The sequence below is a fragment of the Uloborus diversus genome, chromosome 3 (assembly GCF_026930045.1).
Source record: "Uloborus diversus isolate 005 chromosome 3, Udiv.v.3.1, whole genome shotgun sequence".
Classification (NCBI taxonomy): Eukaryota; Metazoa; Arthropoda; class Arachnida; order Araneae; family Uloboridae; genus Uloborus; species Uloborus diversus.
The window spans coordinates 200,148,281-200,166,383 of NC_072733.1; the positions used below are offsets into that span (position 1 = coordinate 200,148,281).

The 18,103-nt window shown below is 33.3% G+C and overlaps 2 protein-coding genes across 2 annotated transcripts; one reads left to right on the top strand and one right to left on the bottom strand.

The window, feature by feature from the left end:
- Positions 1-11,114: 11,114 nt before the first annotated feature.
- Positions 11,115-12,550, bottom strand: LOC129219122 (uncharacterized). Its single transcript, XM_054853442.1, has 2 exons — positions 11,989-12,550; positions 11,115-11,158 (listed from the first exon to the last, which is right to left on the bottom strand). The coding sequence occupies exons 1-2, from the start codon at positions 12,548-12,550 to the stop codon at positions 11,115-11,117; spliced, it is 606 nt and encodes a 201-aa protein (XP_054709417.1).
- An 18-nt stretch (positions 12,551-12,568) lies between these two features.
- Positions 12,569-17,221, top strand: LOC129219124 (uncharacterized). Its single transcript, XM_054853443.1, has 2 exons — positions 12,569-13,094; positions 17,199-17,221. The coding sequence occupies exons 1-2, from the start codon at positions 12,569-12,571 to the stop codon at positions 17,219-17,221; spliced, it is 549 nt and encodes a 182-aa protein (XP_054709418.1).
- The last annotated feature ends 882 nt before the right edge of the window (positions 17,222-18,103 follow it).

Here is an 18,103-nt window from a genome sequence, read left to right on the forward strand (position 1 = left end):
TGTTTCGACTCCTTTATGCAGGCTACAGTTATCATTCGGATAAGTTGACTGTTAATCGAAGTATGTTCTTCCTTTTTTTTAAGCTTTGACTACATCCAGACCAATCAGCATAATTTAAGCATAAAAAAGTATTAGATTTACCTAAAGGAAGCTCTTTTTGTGCAGAAAAACATTTTCATTGTATGCTGAAATATAGATGTTTCTAATAGCAGTGTTCCACCTTTTGTACAAATGAAAAAATACTTCGCCAAATTAAAACTACGAGTTTAACCCAGTAAACCTTTAATTTTTTATTCAAGCGAATACGATATAAAGCATTAAAATTATTATCAACTTCACTAGCAAGAAATCATTTTCTACTCCTCTGCTTTCTGCTGAAAAAAAAAAATACATTTTGTCTACGTTCGAAAAATTACACTTAAAAAACGGACTCAGTTCAACTGGTTTTGGTTTTGAATTTTAAGTGTTCGATTAAAAGAGAAACATGTGCGAGCATTTAAGCCGTAACTGTTAAATCAACCTTCTATGTTAAATAGTTCAATATTCAAAGATAAAACACTTATTTTCAATCTAATTTATTACTTCTCTAGAATGTTTATTTCGATCGCTACGTGAGATATTCGTCATGCTTTGATCAAATTCCATGCTTTACGAATAATTTTAAATCGTAACATGCTGGTTAATGAAAAAATATAGAAGCATGATCTTATTATTTTTATTATATTTTTTTTTTGGCAAAAAGCTTTTTTGATGTTTTTTACTACGCATTCCTTCAATGAGTAGCTCTCGAAAAGGAAGGCGCAATTGCTAGGTTTGTTGGGGTGTCGGGCTGTTAATCAGAATGGCGCCAATTCGAATCCGTGCCAATAAATATCTCTAATGTTTCTTTTTTTCCTGTCAGATGCTCACATGGACAGGACTGTATTTGCCACAACCTGTTTTTTTCACATGCACAATTATTGCTTTTTCACGAGTCACTACTCAGCCACTTTTAATGATATTTATGTTTGCATTGAAAATATGTACGACCAAAAGGTGAGCGATGATCAAATTATCACAATGTTGTATTTAACGAGGTTTTGTTACCGATGTCTTTAAATTACATGCCTTCTCTTCTGCGCTTACTTTTTTTCGGTTCTTCTTCATAATGTTCTTTCTTTGAAATTTTTAAAGAGCGAAATGCCTTATGAAACAATTTGAAGCACAGTGCGGAGTTCCGCACGGGTCTACTAGTATTCAATTAAAGGAGCTTGAATCAGGATTTTAAATACTCCACCATTGCTAATCGCGTATCTCTTTTTTACACACTTAGATTGAGGCTCGTTTTGGTAGTTTTGGGCTGTTTGCTGAGTTTTGAACTCTTTATATCCTTTGTATTTGTTTTTTTATTTTCACCATCAAATTTTATTGTTGATTACTTTTGTGATGCCAGAAATGTATCCGCAGTGTTAATTTGGAACAGTTGTAAGAGGTTGGGGATTGCTCTCTAGTCTATACTAAGCAAATCGTTAACGGAGGACAGCAGCTCACGCAATGGTGTATCGGATACCAGCTTATCGATTTTTGCGAGGAATGTCGAACTGAATTTTTTTTCCTTATTTTGGTTTGTGCGTGCGTCCCCATGTTAAAGTCGATGATGTTTCGAAAATAATATTTTGCTCTTGAAACCACTTTAATCATGAAATCTCACATGAACGTTTAAACGCAGCCATTTTTAAATGTGCACACCAAGGTATCATACGCAATGTTTAAAGGGTTCATAAATGTTTTAAAATGGTTTGTCTCAACATTAAAAACCATTTTAAAACGTCTATGAAACAAAGTATGCTACTTAGCCTCCATCTAAAACGGAATTAAATGGTTTTTTTGTGGAAATAATATAATAAAACAATAGGTAAATAGTAAGACCGGAGTTTTGTATAGTGCAAGAAAACAAAGATATTCTTTTAGAAAAAGCGTCGAAACCTTGTTTAAAAATTTATTTGAAATAAGTAAAATTACCATTAATTGCGTTTTTTATAATAATGCCCGAAAATTTTCTTAGCAGTGTCATATGTTGTAAACACAACAATGTAGTGCATTATTGTGTTCATGGTTTTGTTCTCACTTGTTAATATACAAGTTAATACATCACATGGTGATCAGCAGTACGTAGATTATTACAAAAATTAATGAAATGCACACACTATGTATTAAACTAAAAATTTCGATTTCTCTTTTCACCCCAGTTTAAACTAGTATGTTGTGGCCATCACGAAACTTTCTTCTATATATATATATATTTTTTTTTCTGATCCCTCCCCATGCTTGACGAGGAAGCAATATTCCCAACAAAAACAAAATTACACATGCAAAAACTTGACGACCATCCCAATGTCTGAATTATTGCAAAAGCAAAGCAAAGAGCGAAAATTGAAAGTTATTTTAAACGCCTTGCTTGAATTAATTACAAATGTTTTATTTGTTAACAAACATAAGATGGCAACAGGTAAAAATTTTAAATCATTGAGATAATATTTCTGATTATTTCCATACAATTAAAATCACGAGAAATACGCAGACGACAATCTATTACGATTTATCTTTCTTATTGTTGCATTAATAAAGCTATTTTTATTCGCAAAAAAAAAAAAAAAAAAATAAATAAATAAAAAAATCAACACCTCTTGGAGCGTTTGGCGTCAAAATTGAACCGAAGCCTGTTTACATATGGATTCACATATATTCCAAATTTCAACCAGAACGTAGCTTTACTTCTTGAGATAGGGCACTAACAATGGAAAAAAAGAATGGGTGATTGCGCTACCCCCTTTATAGCTGTTGACACCAAAATAAAATCAGCTCTTATACCCACTAAGGGCTACTTGCCGATAAATTTTTCTTTCATTCCGTTCATTATTTCTTGAGATACAGCAGTCACAATTGACGACAAAAAACGTTCTATAGCTCAACCCCAGTTTGAGTTATTGACACCAAAAATGAATCAACACCTGTACCTGTTAAGGGCAACATATGGACCAAATTTTGTTTGATTCCGCCAGTTACTTCCTGAGGAATAGCAAGCACCCGTAACTCAAAAAACGTCCTATTGCTCCACCCCCCTTGGAGGAATTTGCGCCAAAAACCAATGGGCACAAATTCACATAGGGGCACATATGTGTACCAAATTTCGTTCGATTTCATGCGGTAGTTTTTGCTGTAGAGCGGCCACAAAAAACTGGTCGCACACAGACGTGACACACATACACACACATACACACAGACAGACAGACATTTTCCAAAAATAGTCGAAATGGACTCAGTACACCTCAAAACGTTCGAATCCGTCAAAATTCGAAATTCGAAAATTTGCACGAATCTAATACTTTCTTCTATATATTAGATATAGAAGAAATTAAAAAGTTTTTTTTTTTTACAGAAATCAAACATAAATGTAAAAAACAACTAAGAGAAATAAGTTATTAGTTCCGCATTTGGAGTTAGTTGTGTTCATACACTGAAAACTGTCATAAGAGCAATTATCTCTGCTTTTCTAGCATAAACTAATCTTTTGCCTGAAGAAATATTTAATTCAACAATTCAGCTTCACAAAAGAATAAATTTAAACACAAGTCTGGATTGAAAGTGCACTTTTGCAGCATCCTTGAATTAAGCAGGAAGTTATTTGGTCTGTTAATTAATTAAATCAAGCCATTCTGCAGCTAAAATATTCTTTTTTTAGTCGGTACTAATTAAGTAGCAATTTTTCAGATTTCCGGTATTGTGAAATGTGAAAGCATTAAAAATTTTGCTTATATTAATGGTCGAATTGAAAGCCATTTTATTTACGACATGAAATTGTGAAAGCACAATTGTGAAATGGGTATTCAGTTTTATTAAAGAACGCAAATAATTCTTCATTATTAATTTATGAAGTTGGAGTGCTTAATTTTAAGTATATTTATCTCAGCAGTGAAGCCATGGAAAACACAAATAATATTGTTAAACATGTGAAATATTTTCAGAAATTGGCTCATACAGAAATAAATGAAGTGAAAGTTCTAAAAATTAATTTTTGTACAGCTGTTCGTCTTCTCTCTTTGTATCTGTACTGCTAAATAAATAAAGGACATAGAGGTTTTGATAAAGTTCAGTGTTATGTCGCCTGATGAATGTACCATAGACCAAGTATTCCTTACAAAGCGTTGGTATCAACAGTTTCCTTATGGGTAGGTTTTGAAATCGTGGGAAACTTATACTGATAGCTTTCAGTTTTTTACTAAAAAACGTTAAATTAAAAAAATACATCTTTCTTAGAGTAAATAAAAAAATTTCTATTTTTTTTTTCTTTTATCTGCATGTCATAAAGCATCTTTTCTGCATAGGTGATGTTCTTTAAAAACTTCATTGACTGCAATTTTTGACCTAAAAAAGCCTCAAATTTAAAATACATTTCGTTTGCGGAAGTTATTAACTTTAACTTAAAATGCGATTTATTTTTTCAAAGATAGGATTTAAAATCCTTAAAAACAGTTTTCGTCACCATATCTCGTTTTATATATTGCATCGTTAATATCAAATTCAATCGAAAATACATACAGTTTAATCAGTTTAAGCAAATTATTAAGCAAAGATCTTCGCTTGCAATCACTTTTCATCAAACAGTTATATACCTCATGCATTTGAATTGGGTGCTCATTATGGACTAATGTTATAACTGCAACATGGATGAGGCCTTTAACGTTGGGGTAGTAACATTAAAGGATATTGAAGGCAAACAATTTGGTGGCATTTCGTTGCAAAGAAGGTAAGCAGTTATGTCTTTGGCTTCTGTTACGAGAGTAGTTACTATCTGTAAAGATGTGTAAGCCCAAACCATCTTTTATACCGAATGATATGAACAGTAAAGATGGAAAAATAAATTGCTAAAAACTTCTAGTACGAGTTATGCGCTGATCCTCCATCAGTATTCGATGAACCTGGTTTCAGAAGGAAAGAAATCCTGTATCGTTAAAGTGCTATTATCTGAAGCAAAAGATTCATCCACTATCACAGCTCGAACAGCTGGTGTCATATATGAGGCAGTGAGAAGCAAAGGGATGTAAGTGGACATTTTCAAATTCTGATTAAAACACCTTTAAAGATCAGATCCTAGGTAGGCTTTCATTGAAATTTTTTTCTAATTAATGCTGTATAACAGCACCTACCAGGACTACTATAGTACTATCTCTCGCCCCAAGACAGAGGAGAGGTTCACCTACCATGTGTACTGGTAATCTCCAAATTTTTAATTTTGTCACATACATCACTTTGCTTCTCATTGCCTCAATTGTCTCTCTTGCAGATAATGTTTTATGAGATACGGTCAGTTAGGTTGAAAGTGAACATGGGGGAAAGTGAAATTAAACTCTTCCACACTTGTGGTAGTTTTTGAAGCTAAACTGTTGGTGAGTGCTAACTACGAAATACATAAAAGAGATAGAAAATAGAGAAAATAATTTATAGTATTCTTAATTTTAATTTTTTGCGTGATTTTTCTTCTTAAATGACTTCAGATTACATTTGGAAGGTTCAGCGAGAGGCACACGAACTACAGGTCATTGACTTTGTGTGCAGCGTGTTAAGCCTCTAGGCAGCTTTTTATAGCGTTTTTATCTACTTGCTTATATCAACCTCATGGGGAAATAAATGGGATGTTTCTCCATTTGCCCCGCAGTCTCTGGGGTAAAAGTAAACCCTCTGGAGTCTACGGTAATATGATTTAATTTGCTAACCAACAGTCATAAGTCTAAAATGTTCATTACTTAAATTTACATTGCTTTTTTTTTCCATTACTTAAATTTTCATTACTTTTTTTTTCATTACTTAAAAATTTTCATTACTTTATTTTCATTTTTTACCTTTACGATTTTCGTTTTCTCAGAGTTTACCCCAATGACCACAATTTTGTGTCACAATTCATTGAAAAGAAAGGGAAGGATCTAAAGTTGAAACATGGAAATTTTTTAACATTTTACCCCAACTAACCCTATTATGTAAAGTATTTTGCTGCCTAAAATACTCAAGTTAAAAATTGCCTGAATGTTGCGTTTTGGTAGTGTTGCTGATTTAACATTTTACAAGATTGTATGCTATTTATCTATTGTGATGCTTTAAGCTGCAAAATAATATTCTTTTTTTAAAAAATAAATCTGCAGATACCTATTTGTTTTCCGTTTGAAGCAGTGGAATTTTAATTCTTGTTCGAAAATGTTGCGCAGAAATTCCTCTCTATCTCATTCAAAATATTTTTATCACATCCAGTCCTCAGAATAAGGTAATCGCGTTATTTCGCATTTTTAAATTTTCAAGAGTATATTTGAGTTATTCTTTAATTTTTAACAACTTCGTATGCAGTCTTTTGTCTCTACTGCATTTATTTTGCAATTCCCTTACACGTGCCACGAAAAAATGAAACTCTAAACAAATTTAATTGTTTCTCAAGGCTACGTTTGTGATATTGTGAAATTTAATCCAAAAGTATTAAAAGCAACGAAACTCCTGATGGATACATTACATATTTCACATACCATTTTAATGCCTATGTACATATATTGTCATTAAATCAAAAGTCAAATGATTCTATGTTAAGCTGTTTATTTAGTTTAATACAAGGGAGACAGATTTCCGTTTAAAAATCAATACAATGAAAATGACGACAAATGTCCAATGAGGCGCCTTGTTTTGCTTTTTTTCCTTAGCGAATTGAATTATCTGCCAAAAGCGGTCAATACCCATAATAGATATGTTTTTTTTTTCAATCAAATAATATCTTCTCCAAAAAGTAAGGCAAAAAAAAAAAAAAAAAAAAATTCGAGGACAAACGCTAAAATATTCACTAATTTTAGCTCTAGCAAAAATGTCATAATTCTGCGTTAGGAGATACCAACTGTGATGAAATTTGATTTTCAAGTTTTGAAAAGTCAGTTAAATCTTTATGGAAAGAATCTTGGAGATTTTATTTGACCTGAAGTAAGAATTATATCTACAATGTCCATGAAAGATTGGCCAATTTTTGCAGGTATTATATTTAAATGCGGGAAATAAAGGCAAACGAAAAAAAAAAGGAGGGGGGAGGGGCTAAAGAGCTAGTAATCAATCCATTCTGTCTTCTTAATGATTACTTACAAACATCTGTCATAATCTTCTGTGAAATATGGTATTTAAAATAATCATACATTGTAAGAAATTCAAAAATATCACAGATTATTTCCGAGCAACGATCCAGGATTTCACAAGTTCTCACCACCTTCCTGTGAAAAAGCAAGCACATTTGCAAAAACGTTTCCTGAATCACGAATGCAGCCTTCTCACTGTCGTGATTTTTTTTTTCAGCAACCAGTGTGAAAATGTATTCAACTTCTTCATTAGGTGTTTCCCCTTCAACTCAGTTACGACTTTGCAAATTAACTAAGCCCTTAGTAAGGGCGAGATGCAGTTTTTGGGCATTGTAGCTTTGCAAGATTTGTAGACAAATAAGCTTTTAAGTATTTGATTGCAGTTCTGTCTTATCATTTGCCATATTTGCTTTGAAACTTTCTTGGTAAATGAGGAAGGTGCTAAGCAATTACTATAAATGTATCTGAGTTTTCTCCAAAGGTTTCTGATTCATTTCAGAAATATGACAGACTTTTTTGAGAAGGTCTCTGTAATCCACAGAAAGATTCCAGATTAATTTTAGGAAGGTTACCTACTTTTATCGGAAAACTTTCATGTTTTTGATAGATACGCTACTAGTAAAAACTAAGCACACTAGCTGTTCATTGTTTTTCGAGTAAGTTTCGGATTTTTTTTTTAGTGTAATGTTGCATTTAAAGCGCTCAAAAAAGCTATTTCGTTGAAAACATAGGAGAGAGTGGGGATAATTTATCTCTCAGGAGTTTGTTTCCCTACTCAATTCTCGGCACCGCTGTAACGCCCAATTTTAACTATGGCTTCATTACTGAGCTTCCATTTTAAGTTAACATCTTCAAGTCAGCCTGTTTTACTTGGGCTTCTGAGGCTACGCAGTGTCAATTGTTAACGGAAAATTTTTTTTTGGATTTTGGTTTTAAAATGTCGCAAACTTTTCTTGAAGAAGCGAAGCAGTACATTGTTTTAATGATGGGGTAGGATATTTGAAAAGATCTCAAACATGTGAGATAAACCAATTTGTAGCTTACTTTGCTAAAATTTTGAAATATGTATGAAAAGTACACTTGGGGCGTGCATGATCCTTTAAACCAAGGATACTTTATTTGGGATCAAGTGTCCTTTAATAAATTTTACGCATAAGGTATATGCTATTTATTCTACTAATTAAGGAACAAAAATGTCATTGAATTACAAAATATAGCCTACAGCTAAATAAAATCCCCAATTCATAGCGAAGGCTTAGAAAATGCTGACTTGCGAGAAGTGTTACGCTGCCGCGTTAAAAAAAAAATACTCATACCACCCAATCTACTGTTTATCTAATCGGTTGCTTTACATATCCAAAATTGTTGTTGAATTAATTGAAAAATTGATGTTTTTCTTTGTTTTCTTCCCAGTCACTAATTATAGCTCATTGTTAGAGTCAATTTTGAAAGTTTTACAGTTTAACGTTGAAACATTAATTTTTTTCTTGTCACTTATAGTACATACGTTAAATTTCAAATGTCGTTTTGATATTTATTTCTTAGTTTTCACCAAATACCTGATCAAGGCAGATAAAAAAAAAAGATAAGTTTCTTTAGCATATTTTATTGTAGTTTCAGTCGCTATTGTTTTCGTTTTGTTTTACATTTTAATTTTCCATTAACAGTTGTGTTCATAAATATTTCAGTTGTATTTAAAATGCTAATATGGACAATTTTACCCTAAGATCAACTCTTCAGCAGACCAGGGTCAAGTCTTGTAAAAAGGATACTTGATACCTTTTCCTAATTTTGGTTTTTCTTCAAAATATATTTCATTATAATAAATAAATTTAAAAGAAAGCTAAGCATTTTTATGGGAAAAATACTTCTAAAAATGTGAGATTGTTTAGTTAAGTTGATTTTAACAAAAACTATAAGCTCAGTCTCTCCTGCAGTATTTTATTGAAAAAAAGAAAAAGTGGACGAGAGCAAATATATATATATATATATATATATATATATATATATATATATATATATATATCTATATATATATATATATATAATATGTAAGTGGGGACAACTTATATTATTTTAGTTTTAATAACGTGTAGCATACGAAACAATGAAACGAAATAAACAAAGAAAGAAAATAGTTACACTTATCATGAACAGAAGTGTTTTGTTTGGTATGAATTAATTACAAAAATCTGAAAAAAAAAAAAGCTAAATACAAAAGCATCTGCTGAAATGATTTTCTAGATATTTGAAATGTGTTTTGAATTCAATACTAACAATAAGGAAATGTTGGAAATGGGCGTCTTTTTCAGCGAAATCAAATTAGCAAGTTTGTACACTAAAGCTAACGTACAACAGGTGACAAAAATTCAAAAAAAAAAAAAAAAAAAAAAAGAAAGAAAGAAAAAGAAAAATGAAAAATTGGCAGTTGCCTTTCTCCTGCCCACGGCGGAATAGCTGTCAAGACGACGACTAATTTGTATAGTATGATGAAAATTAGGAAACACAATGGAGTTAACTCGCTAAAAATGTACTAAATAATTTTAAACAAATGAAATCTTTATGACTATTTTATTAAAAATAATTTTGTACCATGAAACTTCAAAACTTATGTAGGCTATTAATAATTAATTGCAAATAAAACTTGCTCGCAAAAATTACTGTTATTTCATACTAACATACGAATTTCGTGAAAGTCTTACGAAACAAGATTACAGAGAAAACAACCCAAATATTAGACGAAACACAGTCATTTGAAGACAGGAAATGTTTCTTTCAAAACATTTTAGAAATGGAAATTTCAAAGAAAATTGCCTTACTTCATTCGAAAATGTATCAAAGTTTGTTCATTCATCGATATCCGTTTTCCTAGCTAAGCAATCGTGAAACCATATTTTCTGTTATTAAAAGTAATTGCTATGTGAGGAAAGAGGCTTTTAATATTCATGAATCCTTTATTTTACGAGATTTTGCTTTGGAATGGTATCTTGGTATTATCTGAATGAAGTCTAGACAATCCTTATACTTAAGACAACGAAACAAATGGATTTGTTGTATAGTTTAATGTCATTTTCAACGAAAAGATCGTTTAAACAGTCTGAAAACGTAGAAGTGTGTTCTGGTAAATTTATTGCGAAAGAATTCATAAGGGAATGTGCATAAAACTTACCTTTATCATTTCAAATTTATTTTTCCCATGTTATACAGAGCAACTGTATTCTCCAAGCTAGAGAGAATTGCTGGGAATTTTTTTAAGGGAATTTGATTTTTTCAAGTGTTTAAAATGTAAATTAAATTTTTGCTGTGTGCCTGTCTTCTGAAATAGAGAAATATTTGTAATTTTTCGATTTTTGATCTCTTGATTTGAAAAAATTTTCGGTTAGTTCTGCGAAATCAAGTTCGAAACTCCCAGTAGTTGTAATGTTTATATTTTAAAAGAAATGTTAATAGTTACGTAAAAAAATTTTTTATTTAGATTTTTAATCGCTTGTTTTTAAGGAAATGCACTTTTTTTTTAACTCAGCGAAATACAGTCAGAGCCTTATTAATAACAGGAATATTTATTAGAACAGAAGCATGGCTGTAATATACATAACGTCGTCAAAGTTGCACTTTTATTATATAAATTGCAATGATGTAGTGCTAAATTTGAATTGAGTTTAAAATTTTATTAAAAAGAACGCAACTTTGTATGATTACAAATCAAATCGTTTTGTTTGTGGAAGTTACACGTGCTTCTTAGCATGCACGGTTGGCTTGGATTTCATCGATCTAGATCGATATAGAAGTGAGTTAATAACTGGAAAAAATGTTTTTTTCTTCAATATGAAATTTGTATTTTCGTGCTAAGACAGAGCAAAATCTCAGTAAAGTAAACAAATAAGTAAGTGCGCATAGCTCATAAAAAGTTTTGTAAACAAAGTGCAATTAAAATCAAAATCTTTTATAAGCATCTTTATTTCCAGAAATGGAAAAAGGTCAAGATTCGGTAACTGATAAATAAGCATATAATACAAGTTGTTCTAAATGAAGAACAAATGCAGCATAAAATAAACATAGAGAAAGAAAAGCGAAGTTGCACATTTAAAAATTAAAAGTTTTAAAATATAAGCTCACAAACAGAGCTTAATTATTCCTAAATAAATGTTTTTTGAACAAAATATGATAATGTGCTAAGAGTGAAGGCTTTCACGGCCGGTGTCAATATTATGAAACGATTCCGGGCTGTTGTGCCGTGGTCTGAGTGTATATTCTCCAAACGTTTCGGCTGCATCTGCGGCAGCCATCCTCAGTGGTTCCGAGTTCGTAACTTCCAGGGAAGATACTTCTTGGCAACTGATGCAAGTGTCGAAGTGCTGTCAACATTTATAGGGCATGGGTCCTCTTGGTTCTGGACTGGGATTGGCTGGTGAACGTCTGTCTTCATCGCTTCCTGATTGGAGCTTAGGCTCTCCTTTTCCTGCTCGGGGATTGGCTGCCGGGGATTCAGCTGAAGGTCCGTCCTTGTTTCTGATTGGCTGGAGGTTCTTGTTGTTTTGATCCTTTTCAGTATGGGATAACAGAGCTTGTTTATCTTTATTCCTTCTTCTTTTTTGTTGAAATTATTTGGATGTTTGAATATCTCGATGGCTTCTCTGTTCAATCTCGCATAATAATGGCAAGTCCTTGAAAGTATTTTTGTCTCTTTGAATTTGATGTCATGGTTCCTCACTAAAAGTGTGTTCTGCGACTGCTGACTTCTGAGTGTGGCCTAGTCGGCAATTTCTTTGATGTTCTTTGATTCTAGTGTTGACGCTTCTCTTAGTAGTTCCAATATAGGTAGATCCGCAGGAACAGGGAATCTTGTAAACACCTGCGGCGGACAAGGGATCTCTTGCATCTTTCACAGATCGTAATAAGTCGCTGGTTCGGTGGGTGGGTTTGAAAACAGTCTTGATATTGTGGCGTCGCAGAAGTCTTTCGATTCTATCAGTGACGTCCTCAACGTAGGGGAGGTAGGCTGTGGACTTGATTGGATCTTCTTTAAGTGGCTGTTTTTTTATTTTGGGGTGGAAGGCTCTTTTGATCTCTTGCTTTGAAAAACCGTTGGCTTTTGTGAGGTGGGAAATTTCATGCTCGATAGCAGTCGGTTCGCAGATTCTGTTGGCTCGCACGAATAAAGTTTTCATTACACCTCTCTTCTGTCGAGGATGGTGATTAGAGTCCTTGTGTAGATAGCGATCAGTATGTGTAGGTTTGCGATAAACACGATGGCCTAGGGATCCGTCATCTCTGCGACTGACTAAGACATCCAGGAAAGGCAACTTCCCGTCGTTTTCGGTTTCCATCGTAAATTGGATATTCTCATGTTGGCTGTTCGGAGCCATGGAAAAGACGAACTTCACCGATTCTTGACTCACATAAACAGCCAACATGAGAATATCCAATTTACGATGGAAACCGAAAACGACGGGAAGTTGCCTTTCCTGGATGTCTTAGTCAGTCGCAGAGATGACGGATCCCTAGGCCATCGTGTTTATCGCAAACCTACCTATACTGATCGCTATCTACACAAGGACTCTAATCACCATCCTCGACAGAAGAGAGGTGTAATGAAAACTTTATTCGTGAGAGCCAACAGAATCTGTGAACCGACTGCTATCGAGCATGAAATTTCCCACCTCACAAATGTTTTCCAAGCCAACGGTTTTTCAAAGCAAGAGATCAAAAGAGCCTTCCACCCCAAAATAAAAAAACAGCCACTTAAAGAAGATCCGATCAAGTCCACAGCCTACCTCTCCTACGTTGAGGACGTCACTCATAGAATCGAAAGACTTCTGCGACGCCACAATATCAAGACTTTTTTCAAACTCACCCACCGAACCAGCGACTTATTACGATCTGTGAAAGATGCAAGAGATCCCTTGTCCGCCGCAGGTGTTTACAAGATCCCCTGTTCCTGCGGATCTACCTATATTGGTACTATTAAGAGAAGCGTCAACACTAAAATCAAAGAACATCAAAGAAATTGCCGACTAGGCCACACTCAGAAGTCAGCAGTCGCAGAACACACTTTTAGTGAGGGGAACCATGACATCAAATTCAAAGAGACAAAAATACTTTCAAGGACTTGCCATTATTATGCGAGATTGAACAGAGAAGCCATCGAGATATTCAAACATCCAAATAATTTCAACAAAAAAGAAGAAGGAATAAAGATAAACAAGCTCTGGCATCCCATACTGAAAAGGATCAAAACAACAAGAACCTCCAGCCAATCAGAAACAAGGACGGACCTTCAGCTGAATCCCCGGCAGCCAATCCCCGAGCAGGAAAAGGAGAGCCTAAGCTCCAATCAGGAAGCGATGAAGACAGACGTTCACCAGCCAATCCCAGTCCAGAACCAAGAGGACCCATGCCCTATAAATGTTGACAGCACTTCGACACTTGCATCAGTTGCCAAGAAGTCTCTTCCCTGGAAGTTACGAACTCGGAACCACTGAGGATGGCTGCCGCAGATGCAGCCAAAACGTTTGGAGGATATACACTCAGACCACGGCACAACAGCCCGGAATCGTTTCATAATAATGTGCTAAGATTTTGACTGTAGGAATGAAAATGAGGATGGCATTAAGAAAATCTTTGTTGTTGTGGGAAGATCACAATTGTTTAGATCTCAAGTAAACATCGACATCAGCAGGCAGATAGTAAACAAAAATAAGGAGCCGCAGCAAAAATAAGAGATGGGAGGGGGGGGGATCGGATAGTGAGAAAAGTATTTTCATGGTTATTAATTTTGAGTAGGAAATGAAGAGAGTTTTTAATAGCGATGAGACGTTGAGAATACATTGAAATTGTTCAGCAATAGGTGGATTGCAATTAAGCATTTAAAAAGTACAAAACTCTTTCGCATTATGAAAATTGTGCAGTGTTTTTAATTCTTTAGGTTTTTAATTATTAAAAAATAGCAAGTTTTTGAAGTAGAGGATGGCTACTTTAAAATTTAGGCAGGTTTCTTTGATGTGCTCTTGGAAGTTTTTAATCGGGATATTTATGATGAGACGCCTAACAATTTTAAGCATGCGTATCTGGATTTGTAACCGGGGGATTGATGTGATATGAATCGATGATTTTAGAAAGAGCATACGATGAACCACTTTTAAATGTATCATAATCTTCGCTAAAATCGTCACTTACGTTCTTAAATTGAAATTTTCAATCAAGATAGCTGTTGCACCTGCCAGAGCTTTAATTGATTGATAAGAAAGTGGGGATGCAATGAGTGTAGTATATAGCAGTGGGTCTCAATCAGTGGTACACGTACTCCACAAGGTACACGAAAATCTGTAAGGGAAATGCGGTTAAAATTCAAAAAGTAAAGAAAAATCTGTTAAAGAAATTAGAGTTCAACTGTGACAATAGTTTAAGTTATATCGTGTGATCATACATTGAAACAGAAGTATTTTCATGCTTTGTTAACTTCTGGACCGGCATTTAAAAAAATAAAAAGAAGTAGCAGACATTGCTCTGAAGTTTTTTCTGGGATTGGCGACATCATACTTCCGCGAAAACAGATTTCCTTTTTTATTTTACCTGAAGAGCAACCATAGAAACAAACTTATGCTGAGCATGGTTTGCGACTGTATTTAACCAAGCTGGATCTGCCTGTAAATTATTTCATGAGATTTTTTCAGTTTTAATATCTGATTAATGAAAACTTTAATAAAGTACCAAGTAAAACAAAATGTGTTATTATTTTTATATATAACTTTTACATTAATAATTACATTTTAACAATTAAACTTTAACTAATACAATACATTTTAAGAGGCAAAAGTTTGTTGGGAGGTGGGTGAGGTACGCTTAGTTAATGATGCACAAAAATTTGTACGTGGATTGAAATATGTTGAGAACCTCTGGCATAGATGGTTGGGGAAACTTGGTTTTATTGTGTGTAACCACTATTGACATTACTTACTCTAGTGAAAGAGTATTATTGAACTGATAAAAAAGAAATAAAAATACATTTATTCACTGAAAATTATCTAGAAAGAATGTTTGTATTTAACATCGAACCATTGCTGTTCGGATGATTTTCACAGAAAAAAAAATCAGAGCTTGATAGTTTGTTTTGTAAGGGATTTTTCCAAAACACGACATTAAGCGCAATCTATATTATTATTATGCCGTAAGCAGGTAAAGGGCTGTGACTGCAAATGTTTTGTTTTCATTTTTTTTTTTTTTTTTGCATTTGTGTTGTCTATTCTACAGGGTGTCCAGCAAAGGACTCCCTGGTTTCAAAATTAAATATCTCGAAAACAAAGGACGATATTGGAATAAAATAAACGGTATGTTTATAGTGAAACCCATAAAAATCATATACAGGAACTTGTAAATTAGTTTTAAAAAGTTCCAACAGGTGGCGCTGCACGCTGTAATTGCAATAAAAGTCGCCATAAATAGTGCTGCGAAGAGGTTGGACGATAATTCGTCGCGTATATGTAAGCATATCTGAGAGAGTAAACTACTGCTGAAACAACAAACCTCTTCACAGCACTATTTATGGAGACTTCTATTGCAATTATATTGTGCAGCGCCACCTGTTGGCAGTTTTTTAAACTAATTTCCGCGTTCCTGTATATGATTTTTATGAGTTTCACAATAAACATACCGTTTATTTTATTCCAATATCGTCCTTGGTTTTCGAGATACCTAATTTTGAAACCAGGGAGTCCTTAGCTGGACACCCTGTACGTTAGCTTTGTTGTACAGCTCGCTTATTTGGATTCCTTTAACAGTAAACATTTTGTGTAACCTTACTCCATTAAACCGGTGGCAGTGTCCTCCTCTGCCCTGGAGCAACTTAACTGAAAAACTAGTGTAACGTTACACATCGCTTGTGGAAGGTTGCACTATGGTAATAAACTATAGTGTAACGTTTAACTAATCTCTGCGTAAGGTTAAACAATAATTCTTCTAGAGAAATTGCTTGAAAGGTTACACATTAGCAAAAATTAGGCTTCATCTGTCTTTTTTGAAACAAAAATCATTTTCAAGTACATATAAGTTGCTTTATATTTCAAGTTAACTATTCGATGTTTAACTGTTAGGTTGCACTATGCTATTTTGTGAATAAATTCTTGTCTTATGTAAACTCATAAAGCAATGCACTGTGTTAAAGGAAAAAGAAAAAAATCGTATGTTTTTTCTGAATTTTCGTGCATGAAATGAAAACAAAACTTTCATAAGAGCTTCGACTTAAATTTTGTTGCCTTTGAGATATAGAGAACTTAGCATTTTAAAACACAATTTCGGGACCCAATGAAAACTTCGACATAAAATAATATTCGAGTTATAAGACTTCGAGTTATCGATAGTTGACTGCATTTTAAATGATCAAATAAAAACTTCTTTCTATATGTTTTGAATTGAAAGTATAAAAATAAATTACTGGTTGCAATACTTGAAATTTCTTTATAAGAGTATAAAAAATAAATAATGCTATTAATACCTTTATTTTTGTCGTCTTTATAGCTTTTGCTTTCAATCATTCATTCAATATTTATCAAATTCATACTTTTCACACCCAATATACACCAATCAACTTTAAACCAGTTCGAAATTTCTTTTAAAAAAACAAACAATACATTTTTATAACATTGAGGGAGGAAATATAACTCAGAACGATCGAACCACACCGCAAGTCTCGCAGTCGCAAAGCAAGAGTGTTTTACTGCTCGGCCACCAGAGCCTGTCTTCGGTTTGCTTATAAGAGTTTACCAGCTCTGTGTCGATGCTGATTTTTTTGCATGCGCTTTGAATTATACTGACAACACGTGAGATTGTACACAAACCATACTGCAAGGTTACTCCAACAATTTCAGTTCTTAAGAAAATGATACTACACTCCAGAACTCGTGTAACGTTGCAACCATAATCCTGGTTACCGTACACAAAATGTTTTAGTGTATGGTCCACACATTTCGAATCCTTTACATCACTTAAAAGAGCTATTCCGTGACAAACGTGTGTTGAAATTAAAAAAATTTACGTATGCTCAACTCTTCTTCATGTGTCATCCAGATTTAGCTGCTTTAGCTTTGTAATGCTACTGATCATAATTTTATTCATCTTTTTCCACGATTGAATTGCTTTTTGCTCCGGAAATAGGATGAAAAGGATTATTTTTTTTCCGAGAGCAAAAATTACTCCTTTCTGTAAAATGATTTGAGTTCAAAAAAATCTTTCATAAGGAACTCACGTTGTTTTTTAGTTTTAGAGTCTTTTTTTCTCTTTTCCCCTCTAACATGAGCTCTTATTTTAATATTTGGGGTCATTCCATAGAAATGTCAACCTCAACCTCCGAAATTTTTTTTCCACAAAGCCTTAATTGTGACCTATCATTTCATTCAGCATACTTTCTAGTACATAAATCCAATAACAGTTGCAAAAATTTTATTCGGTGTTTTTCTTCTGGCTCTAAACGTGCGAGGTTGTAGAAAAGGCTTAGCATGTGCAAAAAAACATGCGTCAACGTTTTCTAGTGTAATGTAAAAAATTTTGCAAATTTTTAAAAGAACTATGTTTATTCTAAATGAATAGATGTTGGCCCAATAAAATTGACTGTTCTTTTTGCATACATTATAAGATAAGTCTTTTAATTAGTTTGGTTATTTCAATGAAAATATTTACGTTACGTTAGTCACGAAAATGTACTAATTTCTGCTTAAAAACTAAACCAGATGATTGAACCAAACAGCACTTTTTATTTTCTTACATGTGTGTCATATCTACTTAAAAAGTGCAAAATATTTATTTTAGTATCAGTAGATATAAAATAATTAGTGTGACTAACGTAACATTTGAGCTGTGACTAACGTAACAGTTTGCATGTGACTAACGTAACATTTTAAAAATGACTGCTAATATTTAAAACTTATTTAATTTAATGTAAATTTTCATGACAATTTTGAATATGTAGTCATTCT

Coding starts and splice junctions, on each gene's coding strand:
- LOC129219122 (XM_054853442.1), bottom strand. CDS start 12,550: ATGTTGGCTGTTTATGTGAGTCAAGAATCGGTGAAGTTCGTCTTTTCC. Junction 11,159..11,988: donor AGATCCCTTGTCCGCCGCAG/GTGTTTACAAGA, acceptor TTCTTCATTTAG/AACAACTTGTATTATATGCT.
- LOC129219124 (XM_054853443.1), top strand. CDS start 12,569: ATGGAAACCGAAAACGACGGGAAGTTGCCTTTCCTGGATGTCTTAGTC. Junction 13,095..17,198: donor CTGCGGATCTACCTATATTG/GTACTATTAAGA, acceptor TGTGTCATCCAG/ATTTAGCTGCTTTAGCTTTG.